The sequence below is a fragment of the Anolis sagrei genome, chromosome 3, assembly GCF_037176765.1.
Source record: "Anolis sagrei isolate rAnoSag1 chromosome 3, rAnoSag1.mat, whole genome shotgun sequence".
Taxonomy (NCBI): Eukaryota; Metazoa; Chordata; class Lepidosauria; order Squamata; family Dactyloidae; genus Anolis; species Anolis sagrei.
The window spans coordinates 194,977,656-194,996,910 of record NC_090023.1 but is presented as its reverse complement, the minus strand read 5'-3'; the positions used below and the strand labels follow the sequence as shown (position 1 = coordinate 194,996,910).

Sequence of the window (19,255 nt, the reverse complement as noted above, 5' to 3'; positions counted from 1 at the left end):
CAGTAACAAGAATACAGTATATACCCTCTTTGTGTCTCTGTCAATAGATAAAAGTGGAGTGAAAATATAATAATGATAATAAACACATCAGGCATATAGCTGGGGGGGGGGGGCCGCCCCGGGGGGGCGCCCCGAAATTCTCATGGTGGTTCGCGAAAAGGTCTTACTGGTGCATTATTTAAACTATGTTTATTCATATCATGATCTGATAACCATACTCAATATATCCCATATGCATGAGGGTATTGGGGTAATGATACAAAAGGGTTGCTAGGCTAGACCCTCTTTCACTCAGACTCAGCCCCCCCCAAAACTCAGCCCCCCCGAAACCCCCCCCCCCCCCGAAAAAAATTCAGCCCCCCCCCCAAAAAAAAAACGAAATCCTGGCTACGGGCCTGAAACACATGTTTAAGTCTAGACAGTTTAGTTAATGTGACTACTGTACATTGACTCTTATAAAAAAAAGGAACCATCCCTTTCTTTGAGCAGAGTGGCAAAAGGCAAGAGATTAGTCCAGACTGGGAGAAACTAAAAGAAGGATCAGACTGCTCTCTCCCCTCAGCCATGATGTTTCTTCTGTCCTTTTTGAATGTCTGGGTGGAGAAATTGTGGTGATAGCCTCTGCTTGTGGAATGGCCTTCGACTTATCTATAGTTCATACCAAAATCAATAACTTTGGCCTCAAAACTTTTTACGTGAGGTCGACTTGTATATGAGTATCAACATTAAGTAATGTGCATAAATAGCTCCTTCCCTATGGACAATTGCTTTGAATGTGGTGTTCATCTTTTTCTGGGTCCTTTCTGAGACTTTTCTTCTTACTAATTTCTGACTTTCAGACAGCTTTCTCTGTTCCCCTAGCAACAGTTGTCATCGGCATGTTGACTTCCTTTCAATTTCCCTTGTGTCTAACTTGTTTTGGATGAGCAATAAGAGCAACACAGACCTCCTGGATCTCTTGACAGCACAGCAATTCAACAAACAAAAAGAGAAGCTCAGAAATCAACCATTGTTAGTTGCAGCATCTGTTTATGTTTTCTCCCTCTCTTCTTGTTTTCCGTGGCCATTTTTAATACATTTGTCACAGCTACCAATTTGGTGTAATTAGGCCTGCTGAGAAAATGCTCATGCTTGTTATCCATTATGGGCTCTCCTGCCACTTTAAACATCCTAACAAACACTGTTGGGGACCATCTCACCACTCCATGCATCCGAAATTTCTTTTATAATGTTTTTGCCTCCTGCTAGCCACAGTTAGTCCAAAATCAGTGTTTCAACATGGCAACTAAGAAACTTAATCTGAGTTTAATCTGAGTACAAGAAGGAGTTTCTTATTTATTTATTTATTTGCAGCATTTATATTCCGCCCTTCTAACCCCGGCGGATCACAATGGACATATACACGACAAACATTCAAGGCCAAAGACACACAACATATATAGACAGACACACAGAGGCTATTTAACTTTCCAGCTTCATGAGGGTATGCTTTTTGAATTCCAGCCACCGGGGGAGCTGTCGCTTCACCATCCACTTGGGACAACAATGAGGTGCTTCTTCATTCTTTTGCATGCTGCTGGAGAGTTTTATGTTGTCGTAAATTAGTTAAATTAGCCTCCCCGCATAAGCGGTACCTACATTTTCTACTTGACAGATGCAGCTGTCTTTCAGGCTGCAAAGCTAGACAAATGGCTGGAAGCTCACTCTGGGCTGGCTTTGAACTCATGACCTCTCATTCAGTAGTGATTTCAATGCAGCTGACTCCCAACCAGCTGTGCCACAACTCACTCCACTTGCGCCACAACCCAGTTTCTTGGTGATATCCTGTAAGTCAATGGTTCTCTACCTGTGGGTCCCCAGATGTTTTGGCCTTCAACTCCCACAAAATTCTAACAGCTGGTAAACTAGCTGGGAGTTGTAGGCCAAAACTCCTGAGGACCCACTGGTTGAGAACCACTGATCTAAGTGGAACTCTCTGTCCCAAGAAATTAGGTCATCTGCCTCTTACAGAATCATAGAATCCTTGAGTTGGAAGAGACCTTGTGGGCCATCCAGTAGTCCATCAGCAAATAAAGACACGTCTCTTTAATCAAGCATTTGACTCTGCTTTGCTTAATTATTTTATTAGTTACATAGTTAATAGTATACTAATGTGCTGCTGCTGCTACTACTACAACAGAACTTCTTTAAATTTAAAAGGGGTTCTATTCAACCATTGTTTCCCTTATCCTTTTAACAGTATTTGCAGAGTTATGTGCACGGCTTTAAGAGGCTTTAGGATTTGTGATAAGAAGCTTTGACTCTTCAGTACCTATCATTAAGTGCTGCCATTTGGTAACTCTGCAGACTAGAAAAGCAAGGATCGAGCTGCTTTTATTGCTGCCGCAAGACCCCCTAATAGCTTTTAAGCTTTTAATTTAATTGCATATTAATTCAAAACATAAAACTGTAGCAGTTGACTTGAAACTGATTACTTTCTGATCTCATGTGTATTTAATAAGCTTGTCTACCTTATTCAAAATGCCAATTCATTTCTTGAGTAAGTAATTTCCTATTATCTACCACATAAGACTTCTTTTCAAGTTTTTATTGCACCCCCTCTCTCTCTTTAGGGCTTCATCCAGTCTGGGATCTGAGCTTCTAAATCACTGGCTTATACCAGTAGGTGAGGGGGCCATAGCTTAATTGTAGAGCACATGTTTTATATGCAAAAGATCCCATATTTAATCACTTTTCTAGGTAGAACTCAAGAAAACTTTTGTGCAAACCAGAAGTGGGGAACATGAGGCCCTGTAATTGTAATTAGACTATAAGCATTCATGTCAGCATAGTAAGTACCTTGGTCTAAATCAGTGGTTTTCAACCTTTATGAAAATCATTTTTCTTTGGAGATCAGAAAATATAAACACGAACACATTTTTAGATTGGTCTCCTTTGTTGTTATTGTGAGTTCTCAAGTCATTTCTGATTTATGGTGAGACCCAATGTAAAACTATAATGTGTTATGTTTTTGCAAGATTTGTTCAGAGGGAATTTGCTGCCATTCTCTGAGAGCGTGACTTAGCCAAAGCCTCCTACTCATAATGTTGCATCTGCCTGATTTCACATTTGGCAAAATGATCAATGTGCATAAGCAGTGATTTCTGTTGCAGCAGATATTTCACCAAACAAATCATTAACGTTTAAGATACAGTTTGTAACTGTTACTTGAGCATTTTGAAAAATTCTGGTTGATGCCCATGTCTCTGCAATATGACACTCCCCTCATATATAAGAGAAAATCTGAAGCAGAGAAGATTTCTCCTGACTAATAGATGTATTAATTTTATTAAATTTGACATGAAAGCAGGCTTGGAAAGGACAAATAGAAGAATGCTAGAGTTCACTGTAATTCATAGTAATGTGATTATGGGCTGAAGAAGAGCTTTAATGGTTTTTAGTACACAATGATTGAGTTGACCTGAGAGGCCTGACTTTTACATCTATCCAGATCAAAGTTTCAATTTAACACTGCTGTGACTATTAACCTGAACTACAGCTGTTTGATCTTTCATTTTTCAATAGATAAAACAAAGTATCAGGAGAGCAGGGAACTTTTTTATGCGACTATGTGACACCCAATATGCATCCATGTCGGAAATCTCCTTGAAAATGATAGATCATGCCATAAAATTTGATCACCGTATAAACAGTGTAGTGCTGCAAATAGATAGATGCATTTAGAACACTTATTAGGACATAGTTAAAGCTTCAGGAGTCACAGACAAAACCCAGATAAACTGCTTGTAAGGAAGGTAAACAAACAACTCTGCTGACAAGGAAAGGGAAGCTTTAACTATGTCCTAACAAGTGTTCTAAATGCTAAATTGCTTTGTATTGTCTGGCTCTCCTGCAAACAGACACTGTTTTCAACCAGCACATTTCAACAAAGAGCTAAGAAATCATTACTCTTGAGTTTGGATAAATTTGGATGGTTGGAGATTTGTGAACTCCATGGGAGCTTTCAGCTGGTTCCCCTGGTGCCTGTTGGCACTCCAGGGCAAATGAGACGTCTTTGATCTACATTCTGAATTTGATTAAATGTCTCTGTGGAAGCACAGAGAGCTCTGGGTTAGAATACACTGGTATGTCCAAAACCCTGTGGAGTTTCTCCTGGAAGGGCATAAGAGATGGAGCAGTAATGTTCTTGGTTGTTAAAATCCTAATTTATTTTCCAAAGTGAAAATAAGACGTAATCATTGTAAACGATTCACTTGTTAGGTACTATGATGGAAAGTTGGGAAGGCTTTGGTTTGTCTGTAACCCCTCCCCCTCCCCTCAGTATATGAATGTTAAAACATTAACTGGATTATCTTAGCAAGAAAATTCTTATTAGGTACTTACTAGTTTTCATGAATATCACCTTGAACCAAGGAATCATAAAATCATACAGTTAGAAAGAGACCACATGAGCTAAACATTCTATAAAAGTAACTAGTGCATAGCTATGTATTAAAAACCTCTTATTTTCAATTTCATTCCTACAATTCCCCTACAATGTCTTAGGACCTTATCACACGCCCTGTTTTGACAGCAAGCATGGCGAAACGGCAGGTATGCAAGGTGACACTAGGGCCCTGGTCGGTGCCAATTCCCCTATCACATGAGGGAAGCATCGCCCAAATGGGGCAGAAGCTAGCACAACATGGGAACCTTCCCATGTTGACAAGGAAGCGTCCTAGGATGCTTCCACACCAGTTAGGGGTGGGGCCTCTGCCAGAAGTTAAGGGACATTGTGTGATAGGCTGTGTGCCCATTCATCCCTTAACTGGCTGGCAAGCATCCTAGGACACTTACATTGGTAAGTGTAATGAGGTCCTTCTTGTTTTATTTTCTTCACATCCTTGTTTCATATTAGTTTGCAAGACTTTGATATGAGGAAAGGGAGATGTGGAAAATTCTATGCATTTTAATTCAGTTTCTAATATATACACTTTCCTCCATTGATTACAGCGTGTGTGTCTGTTCAGGTTTAGGCATTCGGATTTATAATGCAGTTTTTGTGTCCCCCTATTCCAAAGTTCCCTCTAAGTTTTGCTGATCAGAATGGGTGAGGTGAGGTGTTTGTTTGTTTTTATGCAATGAGTTTTGGGAGGTGTGTTTTCTTCTATTCTGTTCAACAAAATTATTTCCTCACCTTGCTAATGTTGGTTAAAAGATCCTTATCAGTGTTGCTTTGGGGATGAAAGACTTTATTCTCTTGCCTAGCTGGAGTCTAATTATTTCCCCACCCTGTGCACTCACGAGGGATGGGCTCAGCTGTGTCAAAATAAAGCACTGAGATACCATAATATTATTCCATGTCACAAAGGATAGTTGTCTAGATATGAGGGTGTACTAAATAAGAAACTGGACATTAGTTATCTATAGTCTTTTTCAGAATCAGAAATCATGTTGAAGAAGACGCATCATTTCATATTATTATAAAACTTAATCTTGTGGCTTGCACCAACATTTCTCATTTTTGGTCCTCCAGAAGTTTGGACTTTGGTTTTCCTGATCATTGGCTAGGCTGCCTGAAGCTTTTGGGAGTTGAACTCCAGAACATCTGAAGGATCTAAGTTTGAAACAGGGTGTTGTGTAAAGGAACAAATAGTAGCACATTAAGCAGTCTGGGTAATTCTTTATCATTTCCTATGAACTTACATTAAGCAACAAAGACCTCACCTCATCACATTATAGTGCCTATCCACTTTAAATCCAGTTGCTGCCTCTTGCAGAATTCTGGAGCTTGTAGTTTAGTGAGGCCCAGGACCTCTCTGGTGGAGAAGTCTGAAGGTCCCTACCTAAACTACAAACCCTAGCTTGTAGTCTAGTGAGGCCCAGGACCTCTCTGGTGGAGGAGTTTGAAGGTCCCTACCTAAACTACAAACCCTAGAATTCTGCAGGGGGCAGTAACTGGATTTAAAGTGGATAGACACTATAATGTGATGAGGTGAGGTCTTTGTTGCTTAATGTAAGTTCATAGGAAATGATAAAGAATTACCCAGACTGCTTAATGTGCTACTATTTGTTCCTTTACACAACACATTTTTCCTATTGTATATTTCCCTTTACATATGACATCTTTATTCAACTTTTATAAACATTTGTAATTTTTCTTATTTTAAGAAATTAATAAAGTTATCCCAATTCGTTCTGTTTGATGTTGATCTATTTTGAGCAGGGTTTTGAGTCAACAGATCTATATTAATGATATCCATGGCTCTCTCAATCCATTTATCTATTGTTGCTGTTTCTTTTGCCTTCCAAAAACGGGCTATGCTTATTCTTGCCGCTAGATAGAAGATCTTGTCACTATTTCTGTCTATTTGAAAGTCTGTGATTCCCAAAAAAAAAAAAAAAATATTTGGGTTAACATTCAAATTTTAATTGTAGAATTTCTTTCACCTTTTTATATATTTCATAACAAAACTTTTTCATAACTTTATATTCCCACCACATGTGCATGAAAGTACCAGTATTTTCCCACATTTCCAACACTTCTTATTGATCCTTCCCTTACTGTATTTGACTAACTTTTCTGGCATTAGGTACCACATGCGAAACATCTTCAACCAGTTTTCTTTCATCTCTGCCGCGTATGCATATTTTACTTTCTTTGTTCAAATTTCCTCCCATTTTGCCATACTAATTGTATGGCCCACTGCCTTTGCCCATCTTATCATCACCTCTTTTACTTGCTCTTCCTCAGTTGCCCACCTTAGCAGTTGACGGTAAAATATTTTTATCAATTTAGTATCTGTCTTTATAATTTTGTCCCAAAAAGTTTTGTTTGTCTCAAACCCTTTTCTTTTGTCTTCCTTGTAGTTTTCGTTAATTTGCCAATAATGAAACCAGGTGATTTTTGGTTCTATTGTTTGAATTTCTTCCAATGTTTTTAGTCTTACATCTTGATTATTGATTTTTAGTAATTGTTTATAAGTTAACCACCTATCTCTGGGCATTTCTCTCCTTTGATTTGCCTCATTTGGTGTGCTCTCTTTTTTATGTGATGAGCAAGTTGTGACCTTCCAGAGGTTGGTGTACAATTCTTATCAACTCTTGCTAGCATATTTAATTGGAAGGGATAACCAGCATTGTAGTTCAGCAGTGTTTGGAAGGCCACAAGTTTTCAATCTCAAGATGATAGGAATGGACATTAAGAGGTATTTGAAAGGCACTCCGCTAAGCTGGAATACTTGCACATTCCTCTGGCATAGTCTTTGACACAGTGGGCGTAATTCATCTACTGCAAGTATGGAGTGGTCAGTTTGTGAAAGTAGGTGGGTATATTCATAAGCACTTATATATGCTTTGGTTTACATTTTGTCTTGTTAGTGATGCGGACTGTGCCCACTCTACATTTTCAAAATAGCAGAGGTATTGTTACTCCTATATAGTCTTATGAAAGAAAGGGATTATTTTATTTTTAAAATCCAAAAAAATAGTTTCTTGTGTTCCTCTTTGTTTCAGTTCTTACGCAACATATTAAATTAGGAAGATGGTAGAACAAAAGCCTAGTCATTTAATCATGTACTCCATAAAAGGAAGTTTTGACATCTTGAAAAGCAGAACAATTATAGCAAGAATTGACCGGATCTCATTATTTAAATTATGACTTGTCTTAGCTTTTTTCACTTCAGTTTAGTCGGGTGAAGAATTCTAATTGCAACAGCTTCTCAAGCCCTTAAAACAGTGGTTCTCAACCTTCCTAATGCTGCAACCCCTTAATACAGTTCCTCATGTTGTGATGACCCCCAACCATAAAATAATTTTTGTTGTGACTTCATAACTGTAATTTTGCTACTGTTATGAATCGCAAAGTAAATATCTGACGTGCAGGAAGTATTTTCATTCACTGGACCAAATTTGGCACAAATACCCAATATGGCCAAATTTTAATACTGGTAGGGTTGGAGGGGGATTGATTTTGTCATTTTGGAGTTGTAGTTGCTGGGATTTATAGTTCTCTGGAGTTGTATTGCAGTGGTTGAAAACGATTTATGCATGTAGGACTGTTACATAAAGCCTTTGTGTGTTTGATAGGAAGTTTATCAACAGTAGAATTTCCCAATATGTTTATACGTGTTTTGTAGTGAAAGTTTAAAATGTAAAGAGAACATAGGAGACTTCTAACTTTCTTATCAAACAGTTTTGATCAATGTTCATCCAGTTCCTAGACTCCCTCATCAGTGTGCCTTCGGTTGAATTTGATAAAAAAAATCTATAGCTAGCATTGTTGGTGATGCTAATGTCTTTTTACAGCTTTAGTGTCTTCGAGGAGATCATAGCAGGACTGGGAGGATATCTTAATTTGAGCATTCTTCTGAGCATACACAACAAGTTTTTGTTGTAGAATCTAATTTTGTAGCCAAAAACAAGAAGACAAATATTTTGAACCTACAAAGATTCTGTGATAACTTCAAGTGAAGACAACACCCCCTACTGCTTGAATAATGATGCACCTTTAGTTAACACACATGGCATGCTTCAAAGAACAACCACAACAAAGGCAAAGTTGTTATCACAACAGTGGATTCTATTGATGAAAACGAAGTACTTTTCAGTTTGACTAGGAAGGAAGGAGTTGCCTTCAGTGGTGACTTACTAGTTTGCTGTTGTTAAGACTGGCTCCTTTTTGTTCTTCCTTGCTTATGTAATTCAGTAAATATATGCTGTTTAGAAATGGGAAAGGAAATTGTATTGAAAAGTCTGTGCTATTTTGAGAAAGTGATTATTTTCTTCACTAAGGCTTTCTAGGAATCTAGGATTCCAACAATACATTTTAAAGTAATAACTAAAGAAGCTAAGATTAAGCATCAGTTTTCAAGGCACACATTTCATTCTCCCTCTCCTTATCTGAGGGAGATATCAAATGATTACTTTCAGAGTCTCACTGTCAATATATCATGTGAATAACATTTGGATTATTTGATGAGGTTTTGTTTTAAGGGATGTATAACAACATTGATAATCCTGTAAAGCATACAGAATTTGAAATACCCACTTTAGGAACCACCTGGTAGACCAGGAATGGGCAAATCCAGGCCTGGGGGCCAGATGTATGGAGAAATGTCAGTTGACTTATATATCACTATAGAAAATATAATGTATTGTTCTTCTTAGGCTCCATATGAAATCCATATTATCTGCTTTGAACTGGATTGTATAGCAGGGTAGACTCATATAATCCAGTTCCAAGCAGATAATATGGATTATCTGATATAAACTGGATTATATAGCACTGTAGAAGGGGCCTTAGCAAAGTTGTTACTTCCTTAACATTTAATTTGGCATCATTAGTATTCTAAGAAATGTCACAATAAGAACTGAACACAGGTGAATGGACTTTACCTTAATACAGACTAGATCAGGTATGGGCAAACCCAGGCCCAGGGGCTGGATGCAGCCCCTTTGGCTCTTTTCTCAGGCCCTCCTCTCTCTTACCATTCTATCCTTCCTCACTTTTCTCTTTCCTCCCTCCTTCCCTCTCTCCCTCTTTCTCCTCCCTCCCACCATTCCCTTCAACCCTTCCATCCATCCATCCATCCATCCTTCCTTCTCTTCCTCCCTCCCTTCTCTTTTTCCTTCCCTTTTCCTCCTGGGGGATGTTTAGCTGGGAGAAGAGAAGGTAGAGAGGGAACAGTAGAACCATGTTTCAAGATTTAAAAGGGTGTCCCATTGAGGAGGAGGAGGAAAACTGATTTTCTGTTCCACTAGAGACCAGGACAAAAGGGAGCAATTGTTTCAAATGGCAGGGAAAGAGATTTGACTGCAAAGATTAAGAAGAACTTCATGGAGAGTGGCATAAGAAGCCTGGGAGTGTGGCGGAGTCTCCTTCTCATGAGGCTTTCCCACAGAGGCTGTCTATTGGGAGTGCTTTGATTGTGCCCTCCTTCATGGCAGGGGGTTGGATTGGATGGCCTTTGGGGGTCTCTTCCAACTCTACAATTTTATATGAGGAGTAGGCAATACGGGGTCTCTTTTCTCTCCCGTCCACCATCTCATTCTGATCAAGACCAACCCTTTTGGGATCCAAACGTTTCCTGTCTTAGCTTCACTTTCTGACCCCAAAAGAGAAGTGGAAGAGGAGGAAAGGGCAGGGAGGACACTTGGGGAGAACCCCTTCCACCCCGGCCCGCCCACCCCACTCTGGCTTGCCATGTGGCCCCCAAGTTAGAAAGTTTGCCCATGACTGTGGTTGACAGAAGTGAGTTATGTCTTGTTTTGCAGAGGGCATAGAGACTCTTGAGACAGTTTCACACACACCCTTGAAACAGTGTCCCATATAAATTGAAACTATGAGGACATGTGTGCATTTTGGTGTGGTCTTCAAATCTTTATATGTGTGCAACAATTTCTACCTGCAGCATGCTGATGGTAGCTGAAAATGAAATCTTTTGCCCTTAATGGATGCTAATCTCCTGAAACTCCGTTGGGATATGACAACAGGAGATGATGTAGGATGGGTGAAATGGCATTTTTACTTCTCATGCCAGTCCTGGTTGCCCCATTGACATAAGGAAGTAACCACATAATTACATCCATTCCATGTGCTTCCTATTTTCATATATCACTGAAATCGTGTAAGACCTGGCACTATGCCATAAAGGAAATATTTATTTGAAGCCTGAAATATTAACAGCAAGACTGTTAAGACTGGATGAGAGGACATCAGATAACAAAAATACACAAGAGAATTAGGCAAAAATAGCAATAGTCTTTGTGTCCTCTAATCTGACAATTTTGACTGTGTCCTAGAATCAATTTGGGTCATTTCTTTGCACGTGTTTTTCAAGCTGGGAAAGACAAACTTCTTTTGCCGGAGAGATCTTATTACACATTGCTGAAACAAACTTTTTCAAGTTCACATAGTGCCTTATTATGGTATGCAAAGAAACTATCCCTTAGCAAATAATGTGCACTTTGTAGTGTACAGAAATGGTTTTAATTGCCTTGTAAAATATGTAGCAGATTGGAAAGCGATGAAGAAAGGTGTGCTTGAAATAGGCCTTATTGTCTATTACAGCATCTACAACTACAAAAACAAACCAATTTTACATCATCATCTGTGTTTATGATATATTTTTAACATTAATATTTTAATATTAACAACTTACCTTAACTAACAAAAGTTAGACTGCAAGATCTTGAATACTTTTTGAATTAAACCAGTTGGCCATAATTGTGAGCTGTTTCTAAAGATGGCATGGGATGGAAACAATATTTCACTAAGGACAGAGAAAGTCACAGGTAAATGCAAGACAACTTGCCAGTTATGGAAGCTAGAGACAGATAGTTAAGGCTTTGTATTGTCGAAGGCTTTCATGGCTGGAATCACTGGATTGTTGTAGGTTTTTCGGGCTATATGGCCATGTCTTAGAAGCATTCTCTCCTGACATTTCGCCTGCATCTATAGTAAGTCTCCTCAGAGGTTGTGAAGTTGTGACCTTTGAGGATGCTTGCCATAGATGCAGGCAAAACGTCAGGAGATAATGCTTCTAGAACATAGCCATATAGCCCGAAAAACTTACAACAACCCAGTTAAGGCTTTGCCATGTCTTCTTAGAATTTGGAGGGGAAACTATTTTATTTTCTTTAAATAGAATATTTGCCCATATTTTTATTTTCTGCTATTGGAAGTGGAAGAAAACAAGCTGCTTCTCTAAATATTTTGGGTTGTTCATTGGAATTTGTAAATACTGTGAGGACAATGATTTTGTTTCTATGTAAGGAACAAAATGTGTGAAACAGAATACATGTTATGACTTTATACTGGTTAATCTCATTACACATCTTTTCCTTGTCCTGCCTCCCAGAGATAGGGTTAGTAATCATGATACCTTTTTAATCCTTTTTAAACCTGATGTCAACACATATTTTCTTACCTACATTCTGATACTGTTTTATTTTCTTCTTTTAATTGAGTTGTATATAATTTTTACATTTTACTGAGTGGCGACTATACTATATGCCTGCTTTTAAGTTACTTTTGAGAGTTCCCTACCACTCCTGTTCTGAAATATTTGAAGACACCTGCCAAGCCTTGAATGTTTCATTCCTTTGGTGTTTACAAGTTATCAATATGAAGAAATAAGGACAAATAAGGACAAACTCTTCACGAACACAGAATCAAAGAACAAGAATGTTTAATGTGGGGAAGGGGACAATAAGACATTGTCCACAATGGGAATTCTTCCCCCTAACATATTTTTCTTCTGAATTTGAATGTTGTGTTGTAGTCCAGCAAGAGTCAGAGGACTTTTCTAATGGTTCGGAGGATGAGGGGAATGATAGATTTTAAAATGAGGAGTCTGTGGTGTTCAGAGAATTGCAGGCAGATGAGGCTGGTGTTTTGGATTCCTGTGCTCGTTCAGGGAAAAGTGAAAATTCCAGTTCCCTGGGGAAAGGCCTTGGGGGTTTTCCAGGGAGACTAGATTAGACATGAGAACGGAGGAATGAAAAACAGGTAAACTAGATATTCCCAGTGGATCCAAGATAAGACCCCGAAGTCCAGATGTGTCAGGCATGATGTCATGGGTGTCTTTGAGGGCTTAAATTAAGGAGTTTGGTTTCAGAGTCCTCAGAGGAGACAAAATTGTTATAGAAGATTGTTCTTCTATTTCAGCTTGTCCAAGTTTCCTGTGCCCATGCCTGTGTTTCCTTGGAGAGTTTACTTTGAAAAAGTTCCTGTTTTCATGCTCATGGATTTATGTTCGAAATACTGCTGTGGATTTTGGCTTTCCTGACTTTATGATCCTTTTTATTTTTGGACTACTGCTATTTTGTATTTTCTATGCTAGTGATCTTTTTGGGATTGCCTTTTTTATCTGCGTCTACTAGGCCTGGGTAACAACGGAAAAATTTGTTTCTAAAATCGATTCGTTTTTTGGGGGGTTTTGCGTTTCGTTATTTAAAATAATTACAAAATTTTCCTTTTAAATAGTTCGATATTTACAAAATTTCGTAAATGTGAAAAAAATTACAAAACATTAACGAATCGATTTCCGAAACAATAACGAATCGATTCGTTAATGGCGGACGCGCCCGCGAAATACGCTAAAAAACCTCCAAAAACTTCTGAAGCTTCCCTCTCCCTCTGTTGTTGACTGTTGGTGTGATATTATATTTTTTTTTCACTAATTAAACAAAAAATAAACCATAAAACTTGCCCCAGACATGCGGAAATAATAACGAAACGACCTCAAAACAATAACGAAACGAATACAATAACGAAATACGAAGCATTTACAAAACTATTTAAAAATTCGTTTTTTAAAAAAAATTGCTCCAGAATGGTTCGTTATCGTTTTGTAATTAAAAAAATTAACGAATTATTAACGAATTACGAATTAACGAAACGAAACCGCCCAGCCCTAGCGTCTACCCCTGGGTTGTGAGGAAAAGTGAAATTGCCCTAAAAAGTGTTTCCAGTCCTTTGGAATACAGATTGAGTATTCCTAATCCAAAATGCTTGGGACTAGAAGTGTTTGGGATTTCAGGGTTTGGGATTTGTTTGTTTTTGGGATTTCAAAACACGCCTATTTGCATCTATGAAATATTTTGGAGCCTAGACTCAAATATACAGTATGTTTCATGCACACATGATACACATAGATTGAAGGCAATGTTATACAATAATATTAATATAATGTTGTGCATGAAACAAAGCTTGTATACACTGAACCATCATAAAGCAAAGGTGCCACTGTCTCAGCCAATCATGCATTCGTCTGATGTAAAAAAGAATGTAAACATTTCTTAGAATTCAAAATTATATCTTTTTTATTTTTTAAAAATAGTTTGTTTCAATTTATATTTCAGTTTAGTTGCAGGGGAAATAAGTCATGAATAAATGGATTTCTGTAAACTAGCATTTCTCAACCTGAGGGTCGGGAACCCCTCGAGGGGTCGTGAGGGAGTGTCGAAGAGGTTGTGAAAGACCTTTAGAAAACACAGTATTTTCTGTTGGTCTTGGGGGTATTGTGTGGGATGTTTGACCCAATTCTATCATTGGTGGGGTTCAGAAAGCTCTTTGATTGTAGGTGAACTATAAATTCCAGCTACTACAACTCCCAAATGTCAAGGCCTATTTTCCCCAAACTCCACCAATGTTCACATTTGGGCATATTGAGTATTTGTGCCAAGTTTGGTCCAGATCTATCATTGTTTGAGTCCACAATGATCTCTGAATGCAGGTGAACTACAACTCCAAAACTCAAGGTCAATGCCCACCAAAACCTTCCAGAATTTTCTGTTGGTCATGGGAGTTCTGCATGTCAAGTTTGGTTCAATTCCATCATTGGTGGAGTTCAGAATGTTCTTTGATTGTAGCAACTACAACTCTCAAATGACAAAATCAACCCCCTCAACCCCATCTGTTTTCAAATTTGGGTGTATGGGTTATTTATGCCAAATTTGTTCCAGTTAATGAAAATACATCCTGCATATCAGATATTTACATGACAATTCATAACAGTAGCAAAAGTACAGTACTGAAGTAGCAACAAAAATAATTTTATGGTTGAGGGTCACCACAACATGAGGAACTGCATTAAGTGGTCACGGCATTAGGAAGGTTGAGAATCCCTTCTTTAAACCATGGTCAAACTCATTTTCACTGGGAACCACATCAGTCTTATGGTTGCCTTCAAAGGGCTGTTTGCAATTGTAAAACTGTATAAATATAACTATTATCCTGGCAACAAAAACCTTGCAGGCCACATAAAATGACATGGTGGGCCAGATTTGGCCTCCATGCCTTGCATTTGACACATGAGTTCAAGCCTGTCTAAACACAATCCCTAAGCAATATTGATCTTTTTTATATTGTCTTCCTCTCATGTTTCAGACAAACAGTTCTTCACAGCAAGCTTTTCTCTCAAAGTGTTTTTCCACAGATTAAGCTCACACTTTGGCTATTTTTCTGCTTCTGACTCCTTTCTTAGGTTCCTTCTTATGACCCCACTTCCTTTTCTGCTCTGCTTTCTCTTTCAAGTGTAATTTCAGTCCTCATTCCACTACTTCCATCTTCCTTCCAGTTCTCAGAATAATGCCCATCTTGCCCCTTAATAATAAACTTACAGAACCTATCTTGTTCATAACTTGGGAACTACCTATACTCTGACATTTTAGGTTATATGAGCACAGTATACAATCAAGTACTGGAAGTCAGATTGCATAATATCTGAATCATATCTACAGTGGAAAGTAAAGGTATGGTTTCTCCCTCAGATGTCTATTTGGCTCACTATAGCTATGCCCCGATCATATAGCTGTTTTTACAAGTAGAATCCAAGAATGGACTACAGAGTGCCATCTAATATGTGAGTGTTCAAGGACCCAGGGTGTTTTTGTTTTGTTTGTTGCGCTGCATTATGCATTAGAGGTCAAGTATAGACTATTCTATAACCCGAGAGGGGTCAGATTGATCAGAGAGTTTTTTCATTTTTTTCTGTTTAACTGTTCATTTATTTATTCAAGTAGACATACATTTACAAGTGTTTGTAGCATACAGTGCAATACTTTCCATCTATTAGTGTTCCATAATCATTTCTCAGATAATATATTTCCTTTAAGGGGGCACAGTATACTCTCTATATAATACATATAAAAGTATCATAGACTCTTGTTTGACATCATCATCATCATCATCATCATCATCACTTTATTTCTTAATTAGTTGTTCTCCACCAAAGTGCTCCGAGCGACTTACAATTTTAAATAGCTTATACACAATATAAAACATTCAACATAAAAAAATTCAACATAAAAAAATTCAACATAAAAACATTCAGCAGTGACTATGGCAAAATTTGATCCGATTACTTAAATGCACAACCAAACAGCCAAGTCTTGAGCGCCTTTACAAAAGGTCGCAACTCCAACATTGCTCTAATATATGGAGGCAATGAGTTCCACAGAATTGGAGCACAGGTCAAAAAAGCTCTACGCCTTGTAGCTTCCAAATGTGCCTCCCTAGGACCTGGTATGTATAGGAGATTTTCCTGGGTGGATCGAGGTGACCACTGATGAGGAAAAGGAATGAGGTGGTCCCTAAGATATAAAGGTCCTTGGCCATTTTGAGCTCTAAATGTCAGGATCAGTATCTTGTAAGAGATCCGATGTTCTATTGGTAGCCAATGCAGTTGTTGCAGAATTGGTGTAATATGGGATCTTAGAGCCGCCGCAAACTAGCCTCCTGCGGGAGCAAACCTTGCCAGCATGTCCCTGATGTCATGAGACTGCACCTCTCTCCCTGCCCCTTTTCCGCCCCTTTCTCCGTGCCAGAGTGGTTTTTCCTTTGCTAGGGCAGCATTGCCAGCATACTCTCGTTGTTGAATTCTGCCAACTGAAAGAGTACACTGGCAATGTTGCCCTAGCAAAGGAAAAACCACTCTGGCACGGAGAAAGGGGCGAGGCGAGAGGCGGAGTCTCATGACGTCAGGGACGTGCTGGCAAGGTTTGCTCCCGCAGGAGGCTAGTTTGCAACGGGTCTTATAGATGATCCCGCTAGCAGCCTGACATCCACTTCCTCCTTGCCTACAGTCTTATAGGATCCTCTGAATACATTTTTAGTTTAATTTTACATTGAGGTTTTTTTTAAAAAAAACTAAAACCTTTTTGTTAAGAGTGCAGGTTTGACTGCTTATTAATCATTTTAATAAAGGGAATGTGAGTTGTTAATCAATCAGTCTGACTTTAATCATTGAAGCAAATTCATAGGCTATCTTTTCTGAAAATGTCTACAGTAGAGTGGTTCTATTTCAATTTGAGCCTCAGGAAACAGAAAGATTGTTCAGAAAGGAAGCTGAGATGCTATCAGAGGTCATAGAAATGAAGTAATATCTGTAATTTTACTGGGGTGTGAAAAATGCCTTCCCAAATATTTTTTTAAAATATATTAATAGATACCAGTGGCGCAGTGGGTTAAATCCTTGTTCTGGCAGGACTGAAGACCAATATGCCAGTGGTTTGAATCCAGGGAGAGAGCGGATGATCTCCCTTTGTCAGCTCCAGCTCTCCATGCCGGGACATGAGAGAAGCCTCCTACAAGGATGATAAAACATCAGAACATTTGGGCATCCCCTGGGCAACATCCTTGCAGACGGCCAATTCTCTCACACCAGAAGCAACTTGGAGTTTCTCAAGTTGCTCCTGACACGGGATAAAAACAAACCTCCTAACAGATGGTGGTGGTTGTTGCTGTTGTGAGCCTTCAAGTCATTTCTGGGTTATGGTGACCCTAAGATAAACTTATTATAGGTTTCCCTTGGCAGAATTTGTTCAGAAGAGGTTTGCCCTTGCCTTCTCCTGAGGTCAACCAATGGGATTCTGTGGTCACGACGGATTCAGATTCTGCTTTCCCAGTATCCTAGTCCAACACTGACACTCTAGGGACCTCATTACACTGAGGTCTGAATCCGTGGGGAAGTGGGGGGAAACTGTTGCCCCATGCCCTGCATCATCTGCTGGACCCCTTGCCTCATCCCACAGGGGGAAGTGTCGCCATCCAGCTTCCCCCCATTTTCTCTATGAAACATGGGAAGTCTCCTATGTTTCCAAGGAAGCATCCTAGTACATTGCTTTCTCTACAGAGCCTCTCCAGAAGTTGTCTTACACTGGCTGATGGCATCCAGAAAACTCTGTGAAGGAAGCATACTGGTCAGCATGCTAGGACACTTCCTACTGTGTGTGAGCTTAGGTGGTAGGTCTGATAGATCCAGAATGCATATTGCTTTGGGAATTGTGGGAAATACTCTGTGACTAATTTGAGTGCTTTAGATTTTGTGAATATTAAAGCGGATATTTTATTTGTTGGAGATAAAATAATTTACCATTTCTAATTTCTAATTTTTGTTTTTAACTTTTATAGGTCCTCCAGAAGAAAATGGTCACCCCCAACACCTATTGACTTCAATGCTGATCTTGATTTTGGTGTTCATAATTCTAGTTCTTTTAGCTGGCTATTTCTTTAGGTAAGCATGACTCACACACTTGGCTCGGGGCGAGTTGTGTCTTGCTTGCATGTGATCTAATGAGGAAATGAAAGTGTATATTGCACATAGCTGTGCTGATTGTAGTCTCACGAATTACTTCGAGCAGCGGAGGATGTTAACAGACTGCTTCTCTGAACCAGTTGGAGCTTTTACAATCAAAAGATGTTAAGAAAAAGTTTTTCTAGAATAACATGGTTTGTGAAATGCAACCTTCAGTAATATGTGTTGATTATGATTTGTTTCCAGGAGGTATTTCCATTCTACCTCAAATGTTTCTTATATATTTATTAAGGTTCAGGAGACACAGAAAAGCAGTGGTGAATTCCAGTGATAAAAAAATGCCAAATGGGATCTTAGAAGAGCAAGGTAATTATACCTTTTATTAACTTCATATTGAGTACTTTTTCTTTTAGTAGTAAATACAATGCTGAGAGAAAGTAAAGTGATAGTTTCTCTTCATTCACAGTACTTGAAAACCGTATGTGTCTTTTCAAAACAGCTTTTAATATTTTATGACAGCATATTGTTGATACTTGAATCAGTATTTATCACAAGTATGGGGTTTTGTAAGCCAGCTTTGATTGTATTGCTTTATTTTAAATAGAGTCTGAATGTAAGTACATCTCAAGTTAGATTTTGAGTCATTTTGAACAGTATATGTGTTGGGTGTAGAACTAGGATGTGCTAACTATGAACATAGGAAGTTACTATATACTGAGTCAGACCCAGTCTTGTGAACTCTGCCTAGATGCAGTTGTGTGCAGGATTCCTTTTTGCCCTACTTGGGACCCATTCACACCAAACAATTATGTTGTTATAATGTTATAGTTCTATCTCATAGAATCCCTGGACTGGCAGGAGCTTTGAGAATTTTTAGCCAGAGTTTTCCAGTGTCTCACCATAGGATGGAACCCTGGCAGTTAAAGTGGAATCATAACATAATTATGTAGTGTGAATCTGTACACTACACTATCATTGTGTAGTGTGAATCTGTACAATCTGTGCATTATAATTGTGTAATGTGACCCTAATGATCATCCATACAGTGATTAAGGTGGCTTGTCCCTAGATAGCGTCTGAAAGCCAATGAGATTTGGTATGTCCAAGGAGGTGATCCCCCCCCCCATGAGATATTATATATAAGCATTAAACCAAGATACATATGAGTGTGGCAAACAGTAATGTGAAAACACATGAGGTATAGTAGGCTATAGTTAATGGTCTATAGCACCCTG

The 19,255-nt window shown here is 38.7% G+C and overlaps 1 protein-coding gene across 4 annotated transcripts in view; it reads left to right on the top strand.

The window, feature by feature from the left end:
• Positions 1–19,255, top strand: part of PTPRE (protein tyrosine phosphatase receptor type E) — a 173,794-nt gene that overhangs the window by 106,938 nt on the left and 47,601 nt on the right. For 3 of the 4 annotated variants that reach the window (XM_060768627.2, XM_060768625.2, XM_060768628.2), the window contains 2 exons: positions 17,897–17,999; positions 18,313–18,386. In XM_060768627.2, coding sequence (XP_060624610.2) covers positions 17,897–17,999; positions 18,313–18,386 — 177 coding nt within the window. Of the gene's footprint in view, positions 1–17,896; positions 18,000–18,099; positions 18,215–18,312; positions 18,387–19,255 lie in introns of those variants that run through there. The other variant, XM_060768629.2, reaches the window with a different exon arrangement.